This window comes from Aulonocara stuartgranti (assembly GCF_965226115.1).
Source record: "Aulonocara stuartgranti genome assembly, chromosome: 11".
NCBI classification, from domain to species: Eukaryota; Metazoa; Chordata; class Actinopteri; order Cichliformes; family Cichlidae; genus Aulonocara; species Aulonocara stuartgranti.
In genome coordinates this window covers 21,184,156-21,203,115 of record NC_138947.1, presented here as the reverse complement: position 1 = coordinate 21,203,115, position 18,960 = coordinate 21,184,156, and the positions used below count along the sequence as shown (strand labels likewise).

General features: G+C 37.3%; 3 protein-coding genes across 5 annotated transcripts in view; 1 reads left to right on the top strand and 2 right to left on the bottom strand.

Annotated features, from left to right (window-relative positions):
* The window catches only part of rhbg (Rh family B glycoprotein), a 90,789-nt gene that overhangs the window by 12,020 nt on the left and 59,809 nt on the right, over nt 1-18,960 (bottom strand). The window lies entirely within an intron of this gene.
* On the top strand, nt 10,029-15,498 carry hapln2 (hyaluronan and proteoglycan link protein 2). The gene is made up of 6 exons (XM_082552696.1): nt 10,029-10,152; nt 10,308-10,412; nt 11,101-11,457; nt 11,822-11,938; nt 12,029-12,211; nt 15,018-15,498. The coding sequence occupies exons 1-6, from the start codon at nt 10,119-10,121 to the stop codon at nt 15,293-15,295; spliced, it is 1,074 nt and encodes a 357-aa protein (XP_082408822.1). The 5' UTR covers nt 10,029-10,118; the 3' UTR covers nt 15,296-15,498.
* Nucleotides 17,650-18,960, bottom strand: part of bcan (brevican) — a 31,458-nt gene continuing 30,147 nt past the window's right edge. For 2 of the 3 annotated variants that reach the window (XM_082550403.1, XM_082550405.1), the window contains exon 16: nt 17,650-18,881. In XM_082550403.1, the coding sequence (XP_082406529.1) occupies nt 18,766-18,881 (116 nt within the window). In that variant the 3' untranslated portion in view covers nt 17,650-18,765. The remainder of the gene's footprint in view (nt 18,882-18,960) is intronic. The other variant, XM_082550404.1, reaches the window with a different exon arrangement.

Below are 18,960 nucleotides of genomic sequence, written 5' to 3'. Positions count from 1 at the left end.
TGGCAATGTCCATCTCCGCCTGGTGAGACATCTATAAACTGGTGCTCACTGCTTTGTACTTTTAATGGATTAAAGTTTAGTAGACTGCATCAGTTTGTTGGAAGATGTAATTACACACTAATCAATGTATGTTTATGGGAACAATATGACTGATTGCACCTAAATAGCATCATACCTTAAATTTATGGAGTGACCATAGATATCAGTGCTGATTTTTTCCCCCACAATTGCAAGTTTTCTTCCTTTTACAATAGAATGTCTGATATCTGAAATGAGAGAGTTCAACAGAAACAACAGAAAATTAATTCACCAATGTTGGTATCACTCTTTTTTATGTAAAAATCATTCCCATGAGTGTTATCACTCAGGCATTTTTTCCCAGAATCAGTAAACTAAAACCACAAGAGCATAGACCATTTGCTATGCTGTTTACACTGACAGAGCTGTGACAGACACGAGAGAAAACAGCTATATATTTGTGAAAGGACTGGACAAGCTGAGGTTGTACAAAGCTAAAGGAAAATTTCATGTGCCTTCTCTTCCTCTTGCTATAATGTTTCATAACATATGTCACTCACACCTGTATCTTCATCTTCTATCAGCACAGGCTGCTTTTTCTTCGGAGCTGGCAAGAATGCAGTTATGTTTTTGAAGTATTTAAACTATTACCACGAGACACCAGGAGAGTCAAAGAGAAGCCATAAACTATGCAGATACAGATAACTCTTTCTGCCAGGTTCCTGTCACAAAGTCAAAACATCACTGATCGGTATTCTCCTGCATTTCATTCAGTCACATGATGTCATGTGACAAATTCAACATTATATAGTAATATAAGCTTTATGTCAATGAAAATATTTAAATTAACTGTGAATTCCTATGTGTGACATAATATTATTTATTATTCCTCTGTACCAAAGATTTAATCTAATATGTTGCTTTTTGAGCTGAAGTCATAGAAAAAAATATTATATTCACAAATATGCACTCTTTAATGTGTAATTGAGTCTTCCAACAACTAATCTTTTTGTAAATTTAGAATTAGTGGCAGTGTTGGCCCGCAATCTTAAATGGAAAATCACCATTCTATTTGGCTTTTATGTGTGTGGCACCACACACATAAAAGTTTTGAGTTTGTGTGCCATGGAGGTCTTTTTAATTCATATCTGCACCTCCAGAAACCAAATATGAAAGATCAGGCTTGCAACTACTGTTTCTATCTGTTCATGTTTCTAAAGTAGAATCACTGTTGCGGTCACTCTGAAGGCTCTTTAGGCTGGTTTCCAGATTTGCTTTGCATTTTTGGCTTTATGTTCATATGTAACAAGTACAAGAAAGATCGTATCCCCCTTAAACTTTAACTTCAAGTTTAATGTGTAATACATTCCTTTCTTTAATTTCGAGCCCAACACTGCTCTGAAATGAGCTTCATGACTCATCAACTTGGTTTCCTTTAAAGCCTCCTCCAGAGTAAATAGCTAAATATCTCCTTTTGTACCTTCTAACAGAAAACAGAAGAATACATTTAATTCAACATTCAAGCAAGTATAGTGTTGTTTATGGGGAAAAAAACCCATTAGATATGTCATGTTTTATGATTTATAACCTGAATGAAACATAAAACTTCAGAGATAAGGACCTACATGCAGACATGCCTCATCTTGTCTTTGCTCTTGAACTGATCCTGTTCCTCATCGCTTTATCTTAGCCGTTAGAGGCTTACATTTAAAATCAACAAGCTTTCTAAACTTGAAGCTGAAACTTTGATTAAAGTTCACAACTGCTGCTGCTGTTAGCAGGAAAATGACAACATAGAGACCTCTCAGCTATATGAATGTGATGAGTGATGTGCAACAGTCTGAAACAGAAACTGAATGAGAAAGATCTTGTTAGAAATGTAAAAAAGAGAGGGTTGTTTAGATATCACAGGGAAACTGACATCTATCTCAACAAATGCAATCTAAACCTGGGACAGCAACAAAGAGACATAAAAGAAAATTAAAGTTTTATATAATACAAACAAGGAAATGATTTACAACCAATACAGGGAATGAATCCCCTTCTCTAATAAGCATCCATTACTTTAGAGAAAAAAATCATTATTTATCATGGCAGTGAGATCAATATCAGTAAATCAGTATTTATCACATTTCTGTAACTCCTTGTATGTTAGTGTTAGCCAGTCCTCCGTGTCTCAAAATGCTGCTGCACGACTTTTAACTAGAACACAGAAGAAAGAGCATGTTACTCATGATTTATCCTCACAGCAATGGCCAGCTTTCCATTTTAGAGTTCATTATAAAATTATTTTCTTTGTTTTAAAGTGTATAAATAGCGTTGCCCCCATCCTACCTCTTTGAGCTGCTGCACTTCCACTCTCCTTTCCAATTGCTCAGATCAGCTGACCAGCTGTGGATGTGCCAAGCAGACAGGGCTTTTGCTGTATAGCAGCTCCCCAATTCATTTCCATTTCACATTAGACAGACCTCTTCATTTTCAATTTTTAGATTTGCTTTTAAGAGCCATTCTGGCATTTATATTAGATTATTCTCAACCATTCCAAAAATTCTTAAAATCTCACATTAATATTGCAACACTTAAGATACTTAAGATAATTTTACAGTTAAATTTTGTGGCTCGTGGTCCAGAAAGTACTTAAATGTTTTGACGTCCCTGACTTTGGATTTCTTACACAAATTAGTTACTCCAAAAACACAATGAGTAACGATTTTTTTATACTGTTTGCTGTAATACTGTTTTTATCAATAGATAATACAACGTGGCACAGAGCAGGTAAACCCAAGCTGACATATATCCACATATCGCTCTTCACAATCAAAACATCTGGATAATCCTTAGCCTTGCAACTTTCAGTGTTTATTTAAATGGGATTAACCTGCAAGTGATGCATGTGTAAATCTCACTCCAACAAGTGCATCTAAAAGTGTTGAGGGAGGGGAGCCACATGTAATGAATGTAATAATCCAACTATATAATGAGAAACAGCAATAATAAAACACAGTTGTTACCTTGCTCAGACGTGGATCTAGAAAATTTTCCAGGTGAGGGGGCAAGACGTCTAGACAGGGTGGCACATACCTCTTCAGTGAGGTATGTGAAAATCCCCTATATGTAAATGGAGTCAACAAAGTACCCACAAAAACACTATTTCTTGAATCATCTAAGAAATGGTCTGTATTTGTATAGCGCTTTACTAGTCCCTAAAGCGCTTTACACATTCAGTTATCCACCCATTCACACACTGGTGATGGCAAGCGACATGTAGCCACAGCTGCCCTGGGGCGCACTGACAGAGGCGAGGCTGCCGAACACTGGCGCCACTGGGCCCTCTGACCACCACCAGTAGGCAACAGGTGAAGTGTCTTGCCCAAGGACACAACGACCGAGACTGTCCAAGCCGAGGCCACCGGCAACCTTCCGATTACAAGGCAAACTCCCAACTCTTGAGCCACGATCGCCCAAAGGTTACAAGCGGCATTTGTACAAACAAGCAATTAGTTATTAACACCCAAACACTTTTCTGACTGAAATGAGTAGTAGCAACAGTGCTGTATAAATAAAAATGAATTGAATTGAATAGCAATAAATAGTAACTTCATTGTCTTCATGAGTAGATTTAAGCTAAATGCTAACTGTGGTGTGACAATATGCCCACAACCAGCTGGCCAAGTTCAATGCCCTATCGTGTAGTTATAAGTGTAGTGCAGTGTAGAGAAGCTCTTCCTCAACCATGATTTGATCAAAAATTTTGGCCAGTTAGCTTTCCTGTCCCCTGATGTCAAAACAGACAAACCAACCGACAGACAAATGGGCACCAGACTTAAAAGATACCTCAGCTGCACTTCTTCAACGATAAGGCTGAAACGCTGCTGTGTGAGATAAATTTAGAATGTTTGATATCTTTTCCAGATCTTACAGGATAGAAATGCATGTGTGTCACCTGACTCATTGTGAATTAGCCCCAGAGGTTCAAGCGTGCATACCACATTTTTTTTTGTAGTACTGTGTTACTATTGTCATTCAATCAGTGCAGTACTGGCTGCTCTGATGCACTGATAACACAATCTCCCCATCAGAGGCAGCATAGTAACAGCAAACAGAAAGAGCTCCAGCACCACATGAAAAGAGATAAATGCAAGCCTAAGCTTGCCTGTTATGTAAGACTGAGATAGTTGACAGTGGGAATCTATACTGGTACTTCACACTTTTATACTGTACTCTGGGAACTTTGCCAGGTCTATGTGACCTTTTAAGGTGCATCTATTAATTGATCTTAATAGATGCATGAAGTTTCTTGTTATAGCGTTTTTGTTATAGACACAGACAGTACCTGAAAAAAAAAATAGCTTCCTGTACAAAATGCCTTAAAATGGCATGAACACATATGAATTCCTAATGAGTTCATAGTGTCATTGCTGGTTTCACATCTTGTTGAACACAACACAATGTGCAGTTTGAAAAAGAGGATCCCAGTAAGAATAAAATAGTCGACATAGTATGAAGCAGGGTATGCTTTAGGGTGTGGCTATTTTTGATGGACAATCCGCCGCTGCATGAGCATGCAGTGCTCCTTGGTTTCTCAGTCAGATCCACCTCTCACGCATCACATCCAGCTTTCGAGACGTCAAGGTGGAAATGACCAGAATGCTCAACTTGGTTGACATCACACTGGCTATTTTCATTGTTTAAATTCAGTCCATGTCACTCATCTGGATGTACAATATCATATTTTGCAAAATCTTCAATGATTTTTTTCTTTTTCATTATAATACCATGTGTTATACCTGCAGCACAAAATGTCTTGTCGCAGTGTAAAAGTGACAAAATATATGTCTTTAAATAGTAGCAATTAGTGGCAATCATTGCAGGAAATACTTAAAGGTTAAAAGGTAAATGATTGATATTTGAGCTGAAAATATCGACTATATATATACTAGTTACCTAAAGAGTGTCCCTACACACACACACACACACACACACACACAAATAACGATTCTGCACTTTGTTGTTTTTGGTTTCCAGTTCTGGCATGAAACAACCTGGAGGTGCTCCATGCTCAAAGGGGGAAAAACATGTATGGGAACGTTAAGTTCTCTCTCTCATCTTTGCTGTGAGATTCATATCTACTTCTATGACTGTCGTATGTGTGTTACACAACTAACTCAGCTTGTGCCTCAGGCTCATTATTAAATCACTCCATGTAAAGGACAAGGGGTCAAACAACTCCTGTCGTTTTTAATATATTTATATTTAATATATTTTTTGTTGTATTATGTACAATGCTGTACAAAAGTATCCCCCCCCCCCTTCTTGATATAATGCAGATAAAATGATAAAATGTCATTTTTAAATTATTATTTCATTTATGTTTCAGTGGTGAGGCTTCCCAGGAGTGGCCAGCTTATCAAAATTACTGACACTGACAAAATCCAGTGCTGATCAAAAAGAACACCAAGACATATCTCACATTTGTCAAACAAACAAACAAAAAAACCCTTCTTCATCTTGATGTTCCTCAAGACCTTTGGGAAAATATTCTGTGCAGTGCAAAACAAAAATTGAATTTTTTGGAAGCTTTGAGTCCTATTACATCTGGCTTAAGAACATCACACCAACACGCAAACATGGTGCTGGTAGTGTGATGGTGTGGGGTTACTTTATTGCTTTAGGACCTGAATGACTTGCTCTATCAGTGATTGGAAACACATCAGCAAGTCTACCTCTTATTAACTTCAAAAAGCAGTGTTAAGGACTGTAACAGTGTGTGCAGAAACTTGAAAATGTCTTTATATAAATAAATAAATGTGTAGCAGTTTTGTTGAAAGATTTTGTTCATCAAAACTAAGGAATGTTGAAGTGTGATAGGGTATGAGTACTCTCATTAGAATGAGGTATCTGAGCAGCCAACCAATGCATGATCCGCATCAGTGCTTCGAGACTAGCAAGTGTCACATGTCTTATATCGCAATAATCAGCATACCATGAAAACGTGATTTGTAGAAAATAATGGACAGAGTCAAATGACACACCACACCGATAACTTGACAACCATCAGCGTACTACAGAAGTGGCATTACGGGAATGTTTAAATGCTTACAGCACGCTACTTAAATATGACACTATCCTATTGACATTCCAAACGCAACCTTACACAACGTTAATTTGTATTGATGTGAAACAGTAACATCAGTGATAATGTGAAAGGAAAAATAAAGACACAGTCAGCGCGACTGGCACAGAGAACAAATATCCTATTCAAAGTCAATGTCGTTTTTTTTTTTGTTTGTTTATTTAATTTTTACACAGTGCAAACAACAAGAAAATGCTGCTAAATGTTCACTGGTAACATTTGAGTCAACTGAGCATGGAAAATGTGAAGGGATGTGAATGGGTGAATGATAAGTATACAAAGATAAGTAAAGGACTGATAATAATGACTGGTGTTTCCATCCGGCAGCCTGCATGGTGTAAAATGTGTTTTGTTTCATGTAAAAACATTTGCCCTTACTGATGAACTCATCTAAAATTACAACCTGACTCTGTAGTACACCTCAGCTCTACATCTTACAAGCTTGTGTTTGTTTTAAGTACCAGCAACTTCATTTTCAGTGTAACAGTCAGTTGACATTTCCTGATAACTGTTTTCTAAGAAACAGTGTGTGCCCATATGGGGTTTATGGTTACAAGGACGGTGAAAGTTTACAAGGACCTCTGAAAGTAACAGGGAAAAAAACCTACATTATTTCTCCTAACAGCTGTCTGTGAAAAAGAGACATGTCACTTTTGGTCTCACACATTTCTGCTGTAAACTTATGCACATTACTTGGTGTAAAATTATACTAGCGCAGGAAAGGAGTGGAAAACAGCTTTCACATTTCTTATAAAAGATCATTATGCATTATGCCTCATAAGAATCAAAAGGTCAAAAGGTTTTATTTCAGACTCCTGGTACTTAGATGAAATGCAAAGACAAAAAAGCCACCTACACACAAGGAAGACACGGGAAACCTAGTCAGACAAGGAAGTGCCTCCAGTGACTCCTTAGCATTGGATTTTTTTTAAACTGTAAGGAAGGTAAATCTGTCACAAACTGTCACTCTCTGCAGTGGATTCAAGAAGAAGGGTATTTGTAAGTATGTTAGAAGTTAGGATGATGTGTCTTTACATGAAGTTTCAGAAATGTTGGCAAAAAGTACATACTTTTACCATGAGGCACTTTCATGACCTCAGCACTTTTTCACAGATTTTGTCAACAGAGTCACGCATCAGTACTACATCAGGGCTGCAGGCAGGTCGACCAGCTCTCATATTAGCCCCACTCATCAACTCTAGATGGACTGAGTGGTTATCAAATGTGTAGAGATTAAAATGTTGAATGCTTTTAACTGACTCTGTGATTTGCAGCCCTGCTTAGAGCTTCAGAAGTAAATTGCGAAACACCAAAAACACATCCATCAACAAAATTGAAATGAACTGTCACAGAGTGCAAGAGCATTTACCTGCAGGCTTTAATAAGTAGCTTTGAGCCTTAGGCAGCTGCCGAGTATAAGAAAATGAGCCAAACAGTTGAAAAGTGAAAAAAAGAACAAAAATAGTTTTGTGAGGCTTTTTGAACTGTATATTTTTCAATAAAGAATAATTTAAAAAAATGTTGAAAAATATAGATCACAGTTTGGCGTAAAAAAATGTATTAAAACTACCACATGATGGCACTATGACAAAATAAAGTTACTTATTGTCGTTATTATAGTTAAACTGCAGAGGGCAACATTTCTTTCTATGCAACATAAATTCACACTAACAGCACAAAGCCCTGCAAGCAATATTCAGCTATCTGTTACAATGCAACCAGAATCTGAAGAACAAATATCCTGATGATTTTTGATTTTCTGTTCTATGATAAATTGGTGTAGCTGCCCCAAAATGGCATAACATTGTGTTTCTATTCATAGACAGGAGATCAACACTCACAAAGACCATGAAAGGCTGCATTTTCATAGGAGTCCATACGCTTGATTAGCTGATCATCAACAAGTGTGATCTCCTATATATACTGTAAGCAGGAGTATATGTAGTTTGCTGATCTGGAACATTCAGGTCTGTGTTAACACAATGCAAGACTCTTCATAGGCAGTTCACCCAAAAGAGGTTCTACAGCAGCGGTCCCCAACCCCTGGGCCTCGGACCGGTACCGGTCCGTGAGTCGTTTGGTACCAGGCCATGAGAGTTAAGGCTGAGGTATGAAATGTATGGTTTTCAGGGTTTTTATCGGTTTTCAGCGTTATTTTGTTATCGTTTTTATCGTTAACTCGGTTTTCCTGGGTCTTTTCACGTGTGTTATGAATAAATCTTCTTTTTTTCGGTACCGGTACTAGTTTTATTTTGTTGTATTTATCCGCGACACCTTAAAGGCCGGTCCGTGAAAATATTGTCGGGCATAAACCGGTCCGTGGCGCAAAAAAGGTTGGGGACCGCTGTTCTACAGGATTTAGTTTGAATGCTAAATATTAAACCTATGAGAGAACAATTATAAAACAAGCCTGAATATATTGGACTTGTTGGAAGGGTTACCAGAAGAAAGCTTCTCTCTATTAGGAGCATGACAACATAGCATAGATTTGAAAACTTTGATTTGAATAAATCAAAAGACTTCTGGAACAGTGTTGTTTGGGGACACCAGCCACAGGACACATTGAGTCAACCATGAACTCTTCTGTATACCAGTAGAATGTGAGGCCAGGTAAAGCTTTTTTTTTTCAGCAGGCAAAGTTACTGAAATAAGAAAGAATCAAAGAGTTGTAATCATCCAATCAAAGTGCAGAAGATAGCTGTGCACAAAAGAATACCTTCAAACCTTAACAAACTGAAGCAACGTAATGAATGCATTGGTACTGTATATGGAGAGAGTTCTGTAGAGCCACTTGGTTGTTGTCACCTAGAGGTGTTTGTGCGAATACTAATTGGAGGACATGAAAGAGTCCCATTGATGACGGAGCACAATAGGGAAGCAACACCAGCAAAAACAGAAGAATCCCATCATTTAATCTTTTTTTCCACATTGGACGCTGTTTGTGTGTCTCCTGCCTGCTGTCACTGTGTGGAGAACATAACCCTCACAATGCCGCCCTTGTGCCGAGGACCGTGGTGGAATAGGAAACTAGGTCCGACACAGCTTCCTCTCCCACTGCCCCCAGAGCCATGTGGGCAATAACAAAGATGGCTCAATGCGCACTATAGTGCTCTTTGGCAACGACCTTATGGGAAAGGTTAGAATACACAGGCTAACTTGTTGTCTACAGGGTTCAGAGATGGCTCATCACTCGGTGCACTTTATTGTACAATATGTTTTTTGACAGCACAAGAGAATGTAAGAAAAGTGTGCAGATTTGATCAAAGTTAATACTTTTCTTTGTTTTAATGTGTAATATTAAGGTTCTCCTTCTTAAGTGTTCTTAAGAAGCAACACACAAAACTCATCTTTGTATATATTCATTGTTTCTTCAGTCATCTAAAACAGGAATTGAATAAGATTATAGATACTTTGCTATCTGGTAATTGATCAATCAAGACATTGATGGACAATTAATAAATAATTCATTTATTCATGTTCTAAAGGTAACGTCTACCACTGACAGATTTAGTATGTGTCAGCTCGAACAAATCAGATAATGGCATGTTTTACAAATCAGTGTTTGCACCTTGACCTGCAACACCAAAATGTAGAATTTTAGGTGCTAATGCTGGTTTCATTCGTAGTTATAATCCTCTGAGAAAACTTTTTGTTTTTCATATTTTGTCTCACATTTAATAAAAACAAAGAAAAAAAGACTATAAATGAAAACAAACACAAAAGCTTGTGAGTATCAGATCTTCGTATGGTTACAAGAGTCCAGTTTACACACTGTCGATTACAGAGTGGACCATATGACCAGAGCGAGGGAAGAGAGGGAGTAAGAGTTAGAGACCGATGACAGCTGAACATTTGATGATTGGACAGAGAACCCAACAGAGATAAATAGTAGAGAAACAAAGTCAAGCTTTATCCAGAGAATTTTCTGATTGGACACTGAAAACATCGTGCTGGAGGATGCTGGAGGATGACCGAACGGCTGTATCTTCTCAATTACGCAGGTTTTTGTCTTTGTCTTTGCCAATTTCTGATTTAAAATTTGGGAAACATATTGGACTGTAAAATGTACCACAATTTTTCTTAACTTAAAGTTTTATTGATGATGCCAGGCCATCTGTGACAACAAAATATTATTCTGTTTTCTCATGAAACACAGGAGGAGGAAGAGTGACACCCTTCATAATGAACTGTGCAGTGATTCTTTTATTGATATCAAGGTGCTTCACCTGGTCTTCAGCTTTATATACACCGGAGAGAGCAGGTAAAATCCCATTACTCTCACATGATGGGTGATGTTTTGGCAATGGTTTGCAGTTACATATTCATGTACTGACCTGAGATTACTTTACATACTTGTTAATTTACTGCCTAACGTACGTCATGTTTAATGATGCAATCTGTGAATTTATCTGTGTAACAGAAGAAAATGAATTCATATTTGATGATGTTACCAATATTGCCCAGTATTGAACTCCTGAGTGGTTTGTCTTATGTAAAATGCAAATATAGGCTATATTTCATCTTCAGCACAGTATTTATTATGAGGAGAATATTTTTTATCAGTGCAGTGAAGTAAAGAAAAGAATATATGTTACTGTATACAATGTAGACGGCTACTTCTAGTCATAGATGGAGTGGAACTCAATCAGAGCACTTAAAGTGCATCAGGGAGAACTTGGGGGTTTAGTATCTTGCTCAAAGATACTAAACTTTCTGGTTGGTACTGACACGCTATCAATGCAAATATTTTTGCCAAAAAAAGTGTCTTGTGAAGAAAATTTTAAAGCTTTAACCTGAAAGGGTAAAAATCTAACTTTTGCACTGCAGAAAAATTACACTGCACTGCTCGGTGTAGTGCAAACAAGTTGTTCTTTTACCCAAAAAGGTTGTCACATGGGAGGTTGATGTTAGTGTTCTATTTATGATGTTCGATTTTCTTTTGCCCACAGCTTCCAAGAAACTAAAGTATCTTCTTGAGCCGCCTGTGTCTGCAGACGTCACTGGTCAAAGAGGAGATAATGTCACCTTACCATGTATCCTCAGAACCAAACCCAGCCATTACAAGGTTAAATGGACAAAAATTGAACCAGAGAAGGTTGGACCAGAAAATATTATCATGATATCCAATGCACATGCATTCAAGCCATACGGCCATCTTGGACAGCGAGCTTCTCTGCGGAAGGCTCATGCCATGGACGCCTCCCTGCACCTCGGCCGTCTTGAGCTGGAAGATGAAGGCACGTATCGCTGTGAGCTGGTCAATGGCATTGAGGATGAGAGCGTCACCATTACTTTGAGGATTGAAGGTAAAATATTTTTTGTATCTGCTTTTTCAGGATATTGGTACATGTCTGATTATTCGTGTGGTATACACTAGCTAAAAAAGGCTATTTCTGGTAAAATAGTGGTTTGAGCTATTGGTAGGTCATGGGGCAAAAACACACACATGAGAATAAAAATGATTTTTTTTGTAAAGAAAATAAGGTTTACCCATGTTTTTATGGTTCAGCTTGGATATTTTTTTCTCCTGCTTATCAAGAAAAATAGTCTGAGAACCGCTGATGTGAAAGATATACAGGCTATTTTGAAATGTTGTCATAGCTTCATAGGGGCACTCATTTTGCATGGGCAGAGAAAAACCAGCACTGACAGCGGGCCTTCTCTTTGTAGGTGTGGTCTTCCCGTATCAGAGTAAAGATGGCCGTTACAGATTCAATTACCAAGAAGCAAAAGAGGCTTGTGCTGCACAAGATGGCACATTAGCCACATACAGCCAGCTTTACAGAGGTACCCCACACACTGTTCAAAGCATTTATTCCGAATCAACAAATGCTATCTACTGCTTGTCCAGCTTTATTATTTTGTCTCTTCCTGCAGCTTGGACTGAGGGTTTGGATTGGTGCAACGCAGGTTGGCTCCATGATGGCACTGTTCATTATCCGATTATTCACCCACGACCAGTTTGTGGAGGCGAGTTGCCTTCAGGCATCCGCAGTTATGGCCCAAAAGATAAAAACAATGATCGGTTTGATGCTTTTTGCTTCACTTCGCAGACATCTGGTAAGTTAGGAAACAAACTTTTCTACTCTTCCAGTTTTTTGTGTGGTTAAATATTTTTCAAATCTCAAACTGTTTGAAATATAGAATCACTGATCCAAATGCTATTATTTATTTATGTTGTAATACACTTGTTTAAAATCACAGCATCCTGCGTTTCATTTACAATCCTTCACATAAATTTCTTTTTGGGACACTGTATCTTCAGAAAGAACCAATGAGCAGAAGCCGAGAGAGTCACATAACAAGGCGTGGAAGTATTGAGAGGCTAGTGTGTGTTTGGTCTTCACATGGGAGTTCTTCAAAATAGAAAAGGAATCAAATAATACTAACTCTTTAAGAAATAATTTAACACCAGATAAAGTACAGAATGTCACACAATAGACTGTTTATAAAAGATGGACATAGACATTGTGACCATACCCAGTGGTTTTATATCCTCATTAGCCTTTTGACTCCTGGAATGTTGGTTTTGTGAAACCTAAAACAGCCTATTTTATTTGTGAGGGTGGAGTGTGAAGTTAATTTAACTCACCAAAACTAAAAAACAAGTTTCATGTACCACACAGCAACAAGTTATATTTTGTGTAATTCAATAAAAATGACCCAAGTTGTCTATATCAACACTTAACAAAACAAGTAAATTACTAAAATAGAAAAAAAAACTGTCACTCATCTTACAGCTGTTACCGGTTGAGAAACGGCCTTGTGTGACTTTTCCAAGAAATGCAGGTTTTAGCGCTTTTAAGCTGGCTTCCTCATCCTGCCTTAGGCACTCCTGTAGGCTGTATGCACTCTTGGTTACACTCGTAATTATGAGAAAACAATTCTGAACTTCTATGAGTCAAAGTGACAAAATAAACTGACTCAACCCACAGTACTTTTGATGAATCCTTAGAAAATATAATATTTTTTGTATACAGTTATACAGTGTTTAACAAAGTTATTAAACCACCAGAGAAAAAGTCATAAAAACAAGAAAATTCAGAAATCTATGCAGTGATCATTTTAAAAAAGAGTTCCCCCTTTAGAAACCCGAGCAGTGCACCTCAAACACACCCAGATCTCAGAAAGTCACCACACTTTGGATTTCTTGGTGACGCCAGTAGAGCCATGGTCTACAGGGTGTTGCTTCTTAATTTTTTATTGATGATTGTTTATGTTTGAGTGCAGTGATACTGAATCCAGATTCTCAGTAGAAACAATCTGCCCTTTAATACCTACCACACAAAAGCAGTATTGATAGTAGGTGCTGTTGTGACTAGTGATGGGTGAATGAAATGGCTCTTAGAGCCGGGTCTTTGAAGTGAACGATGCGAGCCGGCTCCTTATTGGGAGCCGTGGGTTTTTTTCTTTCTCTTGCCCTCTCTTTCACTTTTTTTTGCTTTACGCTGCAAGTCACCCTTGTGTTTGCGCTGAGCAGAGACGCCAAACAGGGACTTGCGTTTGCGCCCCTCTGCTCAGCGCTGAGCTGAGCTGAGGGGGCGGGGACGGTAGTTACACTCGCAACAGCAGTAGCACACAACAAGAGCAGGAGGGAAAGAAAGACAGCCGGGAGCAACAACAAGAGACAACACCGTCACATTGGAAAGGTACAGTAAAGTAAATGAGTGACACCAAGAAAAGAAGCAAAGTCTGGAACCATTTCAATCGTATTGACAAAACAAAGGCAGAGTGTAGAGTCTACAAGAAAAGGATATCATATAGAGCTCCACAAACAACATGCACAGGCACCTAAGAACTGTCCACCCATCAGTGCAATGGGAAGATAAAACGCAGTCAGTTGAGTGTGATATTAATATTTCTAAATGCCAACCTTTCCCTTAATTAAAGATCTGGGCGTTCTTTTTTTCCCCCTTTTTTCCCATATTTTAATTTATATTTTACTGTGTTGTGGTTTGCAGTGTTTTGTGTTGTTTCACTTTAAATTTGTTTAAAAGGAAAAAGCTGAAAATTTAAGTAGTTAAAAGTTGAAATGTATGAAATGTAAATAGTTGGTTTTTGTATTTTATAATTTATTTATTACATTTTATGTGGAGTGAATAAATAAAAGTATATTTACAGTGACCCCTAGAGACAAAGCACGTACAAACTCCAAAACACAACGGAAGTGCTCCAGGATGCTAGGAGCTGTGTTGAGCTTTTGTTACCTAGTGGCTACACAAGCCAGGAAGTACCAACAATCGGATTGGGTGTGTGGTAGTAACAGGTAAATGAACTTTTTTTTAAAAATTATTTGAATATATATATATATATATATATATATATATATATATATATATATATATATATATGTGTGTGTGTGTGTGTGTGAGTGTTTGTGTATTAATATTGTGCTTTGGAGTTTGTACGTGTTTCGTCTCTAGGGGTCCCCATAAATATTTATATATAAACATACATAAAGAAAACCACGTTTTTTTACATTACTAATTCCTTTTGTGCATAATTTTATATTGTTGTTGATAATTAATTAATTAAAGCAACAAAACAACCTGAAGAGCCGGTTGGGAGCCGAAAGAGCCAGCTTTTTTTAGTGAGCCGAGCCGAAAGAGCCGGATCTCTAAAAAGAGCCGGAAATCCCATCACTTGTTGTGACATGATGGAAACATGTTCAGTGGGAAAATGCTTGTTTGTCTCTCCAGCTGGAAAGCCCTACTGATACTCCCACTCTTACTGTTGAAAATATGACAGACATGTTTGGACTTGTAAAACAACAAGGACATTTAAACAGTTGCAGATTTTTTTTTTGTCAGCATTTAAATAATTACTTATTCTCTATATCTCCTACAAATGTTTCCTGCTCCCACAGGCTCCGTCTTCTACATAGCTGGGGCTTTCTCCTTCGAACAGGCCGGACACACTTGTAAAAATCAGGGAGCTGAGATGGCATTGGTCGGCCAGCTTTATGCTGCCTGGCATTTCCATAACTTTGACCAGTGCAATGCCGGTTGGTTAAAAGATGGCAGTGTTCGGTTTCCCATCAGTAACCCCAGGGAGCGCTGTGGAGGCATTCCAGAGGCAGGAGTACGGTCATTTGGATTCCCAGACAAGAACACACATGTTTACGGGGTCTATTGCTATAGGTAATCCAAAAGCACGAGCAAGAAAGACAGAGAGACCTGAGAGACCACAATACATGTGTATACAGCTTTATATACCAAAAGATTGTCCCAAATAAGAAAGTTCATATCTGAGGCTACAGACACGTTGCACTATTGTTATTTTCAACATTATAGTAAAGTAACTATGAGTGGGTATAATAATGATTAAAAATAACTAAAAGAATGAAAGTTCAAGGAAAGTTCAACAACTAGTAGATTGCAGGTAAATGTTATAAAATAATGTTTATATGCACAATCATCTATCACTAAGCCTTTAATAATAACAGCTCTGCAAACACGTGATGTGTCTACTTAACATAACTCTTGCTTTTATATGAGCATACTCTAATGAGAATAAACACAAAGGATAAACTGATTTATGTGTAAATTAATGACACATAATTTAATTTGCTGAATAAAAAGATGACCTGTTATCAGTTTGGATGTTTTTGTATATTTTTTTCCTTACTTTCCAAAAATATCTCAGCTGCTGGAGCCTCTGTCCTTATTTATCATAGAGTGCCTGGATGTAGCCTAACTTTAAAATACTCATTTTTGACATGCATCTAGATGCCATCAGTCGTTGGAATATAAATGAAGAAAGGAGTAGCCTCTTTCTAAACTGCACAGATAAGGTCATGATGTCAAGTTGTTAATGATTTAAAGTAGCAGCAACCAGTTAAATTGCAGTTTACTGTTAAGTTTTCAGTTTCAGTTTAGCTGCTAGGTTTCAATGTGGGTCCAAGGGTGCAAGGGAAAGCTTCCTGCCTCAACAATGCATTGAAAGAAAATATTAAAGCAAGGAGGGACTTATTTAATGAGCCTTGCAATAGAAGTTAAAATAACAGGAATTATACATTTTTACACATATTTATGAAAAATATATAAAATAAAATAAAATATAGCAGTGATCTGCTTTCCTATTAAATCTCTAATGAGTACCGAGACAACCTGGTAGCTTTATGCATTTGTCTACATGAAATTTCTCTGATTTCAGGGTTGGTACTTTCCCTCATCTAAAGAAATACCAAAATTAAAGGGAATCACTGATGTCCCCTTCAAGAAAACGTTAACATAGTTTCCACATGGTGTTTAAATCAGTTAGACATGTTAGAAAACAAAACAAACTGCATCTGATTAAATCTGGAGCTAGTGTGACTCACGCTTTAATGTGACCTTATCTACATGTAAACTGTATCTATACATTCTTAAGTGATATAAAAAGAAATTTCCAAAGAAGTTCCCACCTCTTCCTCTTATCTCTGCCTTCAAGCAAGAAAACAACAACAGATGAACCAGTCCTGTGAACACAGAAGAAAAGGAAGAGCCCAAACAAAAGGGTTACTCCAGGACAGTCCCACTGTCCTGGAGTAACCCTTTTGGCCCACAACATATTACCCACAACATAATCGTGTTTCACCTTTATTAAAGGTGGCCCACAACATATTACTCCATATTGTTTGGATCAATGGATAAATTTGTCATCAGTGGGCAATCAGTGGGCAATCCTATGGCTACAAATGAGAGAAACTTAAATATTCACACTGTTTTTGAGACATAACGTCTTTAGCAATAAACCACTTGACAACAACGCTGATCATGTTTGGGGGTTTTTTTTGTTGCTTTTTTATGTTCACTGTATTTAATGTTGTGGTTAGTTTCGTTTGCTATTATAACTAATATTACATGGAAGATATTTCTCAGTTGCAAGATTCTTCAAATTCAAATATTGTATCGCAAAATATACAGTTGACTCACAGTCAAGTGAGTAGCCAAGTCTAAGCAAAGAATTTCCAAATCTTCGTTGCAATCTTGCTTGTTGTGTTGACAATTTAATCACATTGTCTAAAGACTAACACTACACATTGCCTTGACTTACCATTTTTAAGTTTGCTTTTCAAGCCCACACATTTTTTTGTAACCTATAAGGATCTTGCTACAGAGTATACCACATAATTTCCTTTTATCTGAGATGCACTGCAATTTGAGATCTACTACCCACTTTCAGTGAAAACAGAACGCACATGAAATCCCTTTTTTAATAAAGGTGAAAGGTGAAACAAGATTGTGTGTTTGGAAATCAGCAAAGTTATAGCAGCTTCAAGAGCAATTTATAAAAGTAAAAAAATGTGTCCATTTAATGAGCAGTTACATGCTCTTTCTCCCAGTAAAGAAGCATTGTGCTATATTAGAACAGAATAGCAGCACTTCCTCGAGTGCAGCTACTCTAAGACCTCATTTGAATTTCTTTGATCGTTAGATATGTGTGAGCTATCTTAGGTTTGACACATCAGGTGGAGTTTTCAATATTAAAATTCACAGAAAACCTTCACTCATAAAGAAAAACAAGAAATCCATCAGACTGTAAGAACAACAGATTTTAGTGAATGTCAGACCAGCTGATGCTGACAATCAATTCACACTTTGCTACATTTAACACCTATCAGAAACTCATCAAACTATCATGAACAGCAGTTTGTTACAAATATGTTAAAATTACAGTGTGTGGTAGCAGCAGTCAAATTCAAGAATTCAACATTGTCAACAGGTTGATTTCAATGTCTGCTATCATCACCTAAAACACAACAAAGGCCAGCTACAGAACGGCTGATTGTGAAAGTAAGTTACATCAGTAACAGTGTTACTAAGTCATAACTGGCTACAGTTACTGGTTCATAAATATTCCTTGATCTCTTAGCCGCCCATATCGTATTAACAGCTTGGGTCAAAAAAAATCTTTCTATATCATCTACTTGGTACTTGGTTTCCATTTGATTTGGTGTATTTCAGGTATTACAGGCTAATCATCATACATAGATACGCAAGACCTAATTGTTTCCATAATCTACAATTATTGTTCTAATTATACAACAGATCTCTCATCTTCTAACTGATTCTAATTGATTTGTATAAAAGTTGTCCACCTGCTTAAAAGTTGTCCTTCTGTATTAAAAGTAAGAATGTATTTCTTCCATACATACGCTAGCAAAAAATAGATTTTTTTTTTCTTTTTAAACAGAAACCCATTTATTCAAAAAAGGAGGCAGATGATTGTTGCACCAAAGTGTCGTCTACTGATCCAAAATGCGTGTTGGATCCTACTTTATCTTTTGATAAGGTTCACTGGAAAATTATTCTGGGAATCATATTTTTTTCCATGCATGTCTAGATCAAACTGCATTTTTAAACAATATGAACAGATTTTCCTTGATTTCACAAACATTTTAGACACGCTTTGGTCAACACTGTAAAACGCATATTTAGATTAGAGCACTTTTCCAGAATTGTCCATTATTGCAGGAACTGTAACCTTGAGATGATGTTAAAATGAGCAACTTGTTTTATTCGGGGCAATTTAATGCAGAAACTGGGCAGGACTAACTTATAAGAAACAAGAAAAGTGTGAAAACAGGAGAAGGAATGTTTGATTTTTGCTTTAAATAAGGCAGGGTGGCTTTAAACATTCCAGTTAATGTCCCAGTAGAGCGGGGCTGCTTTCTCTGTGGCTGTACCCATGGCCTCCTCGCGCTGCTCAGCATGTACGGTAACTAGGTCCTCTTCTTCTGAATGAGCTAAATGTGTAAGGAAACAGGGAAAAAAGAAATGATTGCAGAGATTAAAAGACTGATTTACCATATTTTTAGGACTTTT

What these genes read in the sequence shown, in the direction of transcription:
- hapln2 (XM_082552696.1), top strand. Translation starts at nt 10,119, where the DNA reads ATGACCGAACGGCTGTATCTTCTCAATTACGCAG. An exon ending in GTATCTTCTCAATTACGCAG is followed by an intron (nt 10,153 to 10,307) that starts GTTTTTGTCTTT and finishes CATGAAACACAG; the next exon opens with GAGGAGGAAGAGTGACACCC. An exon ending in ATACAGCCAGCTTTACAGAG is followed by an intron (nt 11,939 to 12,028) that starts GTACCCCACACA and finishes CTCTTCCTGCAG; the next exon opens with CTTGGACTGAGGGTTTGGAT.